The sequence below is a fragment of the Nicotiana sylvestris genome, chromosome 6 (assembly GCF_000393655.2).
Source record: "Nicotiana sylvestris chromosome 6, ASM39365v2, whole genome shotgun sequence".
NCBI lineage: Eukaryota > Viridiplantae > Streptophyta > Magnoliopsida > Solanales > Solanaceae > Nicotiana > Nicotiana sylvestris.
Genome location: NC_091062.1, coordinates 97,307,607 through 97,313,161, shown reverse-complemented (window position 1 = coordinate 97,313,161; position 5,555 = coordinate 97,307,607). Strand labels below are relative to the sequence as shown.

Sequence of the window (5,555 nt, the reverse complement as noted above, 5' to 3'; positions counted from 1 at the left end):
ACTTTGAAAAAATAGACAAATAACGAGTTATAGGCAATTAAATTAAATCGATTGTGTAAAAATTCTTTGCACATTCTAAATATTTTCATCATTTATTTTGCGCTTTTCCTCGAGAATTATAGCGTCTTTATTTAGATTTCTGCTTTTGCCGAGCTTCACATTTCATCTACTCTTGTAAAAAAAAATTAAAAACAATCTGCCCCTGAATTTGGCAAGCTAATTCTGCTATTACAGAAAAGCAAAACCAACGCCCAGTAGAGAGAACATCATGCTTGACCTCTCTTTATTCAGAACTTACAAAATATTCAAAGAGTGTGGAACAACCCCACACTCTTCATTCAAGGTTTACTATCAACTGAATTAATCGGTTCTTCACAAACAGGATTAAGTAGTAATCTCTGCTGACCGTTGCGAATCGGCTGTTCCAATGCTCCGGGAGAACTATGCAAGTCCCACTTACATTCTTTGATAGATTGTGCTGCTACCGTTTTGGCTGCATTTAGAGCTGCTTGGAATTCTTCATGATCTGATGGCTTCAGCCTCTTTGGTCCATCTTCCTTTTTCTCATGGGACCCAGAACACTGCAACCTCCTTTTTAGCACTTCATCTTTCACTCTCTGGGAGAAAATTAAGACTACATGAGCAAAAACTAAGCATAGCAAAGAACAGGTAATATTGTCGTAGGCACATCAGCCGACTCAAAAATGGAGATAAAACATGATAATGTGCGTTATGTTCTAGTTCTCTTCAACATACACAATTCACGACTAATGGCGCTAATTTCGATATAGTCCAAAAGCATATACGTCTCTATCACCCTACAACAACAACATACCCCAGTAAAAATCCCACTATTGGGGTATGGGGAGGGTAGAGTGTACGCAGACCTTACCCCTATCCCGGAAAGGTAGAGAGGCTTTTTTCCGGGAGACCCTTGGCTCAACAGAAGAGACAATAATATCAGAAAAGAAACAAACGAAAAGGTCTGTAACAACAAAAGAAGCCAGTAAGGTAATAACAACATCGTAAGAGACAACAAATAAGTGAAAGGACAATAACACAATACTATGCAAATACATCTGTATCACCCTAAGAGAGGAAAATGATATAGGACGAGGAAGCAGGCCAAGAAGAGAAAGTTCAATAAGAAAGCCATCCTGGTGCCTGTCACTCATTCTTGCTCTAGAAAGAGCTGTCATATCAGAACTTGTCTAAGAAGTGATTGTTGATATGGACTTTGAATAACCTGATGCTTCTATTTCATCTGCAGTAAATCCAATGACAACATTAAAGCAGCGATTGTTGGTTACTAGGTTCCATAGCCAAAATTCCTACTACAATAGCTTGATACAGAGAAAAAGTATCTACGTCTGATGGGAACAAGTAAAATACCTCCACATTTCTATATTATAAGTGGAAACTAGATAAACTAACAAGATACGTGATCACTAGTATACTGCAGCATACAAATTTAGTTCTCTGATAGATTGCTATTCACATAACGGATGGTCATGATCCCTCTTCTATTATTTGTGATTGTAGACTGCAAAGTTCATTTCCAAATCGACTTACTAGCTTTCTGCAGTTTCTATGAACTAACTATAAGGGGAGTGCATCAAGATGTATAAGGAATTGGGATATACAGAATGACCAAGCACAATGAGATTCTGCTAATACCCACCTCAAATACTGCACTCTCTTCCCCACTCTATCTGCATCAACCTTGATGTTCCACCAACTCTTGTCCACATCAAAGATATATATCTTGGTAAAATCATGACCAAGGAGATAAGGTGATCCTTCACATGTAAGGTTTTATCTCACTATCTAACCAGAGATATTATACTGGACATGCATTAAGCATACTATCAAAGAATAGAAATATATTAAACTTTTCTTAAAAAGCAATGGAAGGCGAAGGAAATAGATATCACCTAATAGTTGAAGCTTTCTTTTCTTGTTTAAAGAAAGAGCACAAAACTAAATGTAATTCCACATATCTTAACAGCGTTAGGAAGAAAAGTATAATATGGAAAAAGCATCAATAACAAATAGCAACATTCTATTGACACATGCAGAAGAAAATTGATTTCATCCCAAAAGATAAGAAGTCTTATGGGCATTTTGGCTCTTCCTCATTTTTCTATTATTAAAGACAAAATCAGAGAATTGAAAGTTGTATCCAAATGGATAGTAGCCAATGTAGTTTTGCTGTCAGTGTTACATAGCCGTCATACAGCAGCAGACTTTTATACGTGTTTAAATGTCATTCAAATTAAAAGCACCACTTCAACTATTTTCATATTTCAAATTGTATATTATGGCACCCGGAGAAAACTAGATTAAACACAATATGACAATCCAGTTATAAACCATTCTAATTCTTCCTCAGACTAGAACATAATTAGGCAACATCTTCAACACAAACAACTATGAACTTAGAGCATGATATTCCGTAACAAACTGTTGCAAATTTAGTGACAGCTAAAAGTCTGAACTTTCATTTGTCTTTGCAATTATGTCATATCTTGAGTATACTGTTATAGATCTGTGTGTTTTTCGTCAAATCCTTAGATGTCCTTTCTATAAAACAAAGCTCAACTCTTCATAAGTGTTTTCTTCCTAGTATCATTTTGGTTTTGATACCTGTTACTTACAACTCAAATTCAGATAGGAAAGAAAACTATGCATGCATTTTATATTCTAACTTGAATTAAACATAGTTCAAGTTCTATTGATCTACAGCAAGAAGGTGCTAATTTCAGTTATCAACAAGCTCATAAAAGCATTCAAACACTACAAAACCACTAGTTCAACAAATAAAAATGTCAAACAACAAATGACATGCATAATCAGCAGCAGTATCTAAACAACCTGTACCAACCGCGAATCGAACTTGGGAAGCCCAATTTGCCCTACAGTCAGTGATCCAAAAAAGTTCCCCAGCAATGCAGCATCCGGTACATTTAAACCATGAACAAGCCCAGCAACTAAACCTCCAAGAAAACTATCCCCAGCTCCTGTTGGATCAACTTGAAAAGCTGAAAAAGGCGCAACGGGCAATTCTTCATCTTTAGTATATACTGCACACCCTTCTTTCCCATTAGTCACCACCACACAACACCATTTCCTTGCTTCCTCAACATCTACATACGGTGCCTCCTCCGCGGACGCCTTCAAAAACCCGATTCTTTTCAATAAAGGCCCAAACCCGGTTTGATCCAAATGTACAAGATTCACTGTTCCATCAACCGGGTCAAATACCCGAATCAAAGCTTGGATATCTACAAACACAACTTTACATATATCTATCATTCGTTCTAGGGTTTCGGGCAGAATCTCCCCACCAACACCTACAGCCAAACCAAAATCGAAATTTGATTTTGGAAGATCCGAGGGAGCTACCGGGTCGCATGCACTGATCCGTTTTAGGATCCGATCTTGGCGTTTGGTTTCCGTTGAGAAATAGGCGTGAAAAACGGTGGTTTTGGAAGAAGCTGACGTAATCGGCCGGTGATTTACGGAGTACACGAAATCGGTGCCCACTTTAGAAATGTAGTCGGAGGAAATGGACAAGCCGTCGAGGACAGCGGAGATGAACGAAACCGCGCCGCCGAGTGACTCCGCTATTACTACGTCGTCTTTAATCAGAACGTCGTGGCAGTAATTCCCCACAATTAGGCACCGGTGGGTGGTGGGTATTGATAAATCATTTGCTTCCTTCACCATAATTAATTTCAATTAAAACCAAAATCTTCCCCACTCGTTTAAGCTCAGATAAATTTGGAATCTTTATGTATTGGTAGGATTTTAAGTAAATCTAATAGAGAGTTTTTGCATGATTTTTGCTCAGCAGGGTTAACTTTTTACAGCAACATTTTTCTTTTTGTAGCCGTGGCTGTTTCTGCGCGTCAATCGGGAACATGTGAAAAGGCCAAGGGGGGAAGAGAAAAGGGTGTTGAAGAAATGATGAAGAAAAAAAGCAATTTTCGAAGATGGGAACGATACGCGGAAAAGACAAATGTTGCTCTCTGAAAACAAACTACGTGCATAAGCAATTCTGTATGCTTTACATGTGTATCTTTGCCACATAAATAAAAAGGGCGAGGAAGACAGATGAAAGAAGAGATTGCAGAAGAGTTGTACATGCAAATTGCAAATAGATTGCAAATTAAGCAAAGTTGTGAAATGGAATCTTATGCTTTAGGGAGAAAGATGGATATTAACGCATTGAAGTGCGGACCTTATTGGAAAGGATTTGATTCTGCGCCATCTTAATTTTCTCATTACTCGTAAATTATGGGGACCACCGTCCTATTTGACCAAATCATCTATTTCTACCCGTCTGCTCTGATCCTACTTTGCCTAATTGCCCATAAACTTGTATGCCAAATATAAAATCGATTTTTTTTCTTTTTAAAAATGGTGGCTAGGGAAAAATGGGAAATATTTTTGGCTAATAAGGATAGTTATATTAAAAATTGAGTAACTAATTGTTTGATCAAAAGATGTCAAAACCTTTTTGATTAAAACAACTAATGATAATGATGAGGTCAATTTTAGTCAAACATAATAAAATCTAAATTAATCTTAGTCAAGCACAGTATGAATAATGTAACAAATATGTTGGAATCAAATAAATGCTTATAAAATGTGAAGACTTAAATGCACAATCAATCTTAATAAATGCAATCGGCGTAGGGAGAGAATAAGTATGGGATGATTGAGGAATCTTTGGATCTCCTCTATATTGAGCAATGATATCAACTTTTGTTGTACGATCAATGAACAAGATTGCTTTTGTATTCACTCTCAGATGATTCTTTTACAAAGTGTTCTTTTGTCTTTTTCCTCCCCTCTTTCTTTTCTCTGCCCACTCTTCATATTTATAAGGGATAATTTCCCAAGAAACCCTAAAAAGTACAACATAGAGAATATTCGAAAGGCATATTCTTATTGTCTCCTACTAAGTCTACACTATCGTGGACGTCATGCATCGACTGACCGCCCTTGGTTGTTGCCTTTCACCACGACGACCATCAGACGGTGGATCATGATAACCTCGTTCCTCGTCCTACTCGATAATGGTCGTAGTTGCCAAATTTGGACCCATACAATTAGTCCCTCCACTTGTTGAGGTCGCGGCCTTGTGCGTCCTTGATAAGCGAATGTCGCCCATACTCGCGGAGAAATTTGGTTGTTGGGTTATAATGGTTTGACCAATAACGAAAGAGCGATGCGCTCCACGGTATCCTAAATGGTGTAGCCTATCGGAAAATGACGTCACTCCCACGTGCGTCATCATTACACGTATTCCCGAAGCAGACTAATTGTTTGTCGCTTTGGTTTTGGTGCCATAAGCAGCCTTCCGCTTCAATTCTGGCGCTATCCAACCCTATAAATAGGTGAAGGTTTTGTTTTTTCAAGAACTTTTAGTCATTTCCTCTCTAGTGTATGTATTGTCTTCTTTGGTCATCTCTTCTAGTATCTTCAGCTCTGTTTTCATGATTTTTCTTCTTATCTCTTCCGTTCATCGTTCTTTGCTCTGCGCTTTA

At 37.8% G+C, this 5,555-nt stretch overlaps 1 protein-coding gene across 3 annotated transcripts; it reads right to left on the bottom strand.

Moving 5' to 3' along the window:
- Positions 1-255: 255 nt before the first annotated feature.
- On the bottom strand, positions 256-4,271 carry LOC104223496 (inositol 3-kinase). 3 transcript variants are annotated; one of them, XM_009774949.2, is made up of 3 exons: positions 2,875-4,271; positions 1,682-1,799; positions 481-617 (listed from the first exon to the last, which is right to left on the bottom strand). In XM_009774949.2, the coding sequence occupies exons 1-2, from the start codon at positions 3,727-3,729 to the stop codon at positions 1,683-1,685; spliced, it is 972 nt and encodes a 323-aa protein (XP_009773251.1). In that variant the 5' UTR covers positions 3,730-4,271; the 3' UTR covers positions 481-617; position 1,682. The 3 variants fall into 3 exon arrangements, with proteins under 3 accessions (XP_009773250.1, XP_009773251.1, XP_009773252.1); XM_009774950.2 differs by having other exon boundaries at positions 593-1,264; XM_009774948.2 differs by lacking the exon at positions 1,682-1,799 and having other exon boundaries at positions 256-617; positions 2,875-4,264.
- Positions 4,272-5,555: the final 1,284 nt, after the last annotated feature.

Excerpts from the sequence above, each read along its gene's own strand:
- LOC104223496 (XM_009774948.2), bottom strand. The coding sequence starts at position 3,729 with ATGGTGAAGGAAGCAAATGATTTATCAATACCCACCACCCACCGGTGC. Across the intron at positions 618-2,874 it reads TCGATTCGCGGTTGGTACAG|AGAGTGAAAGATGAAGTGCT; the intron begins GTTGTTTAGATA and ends ATTTTCTCCCAG.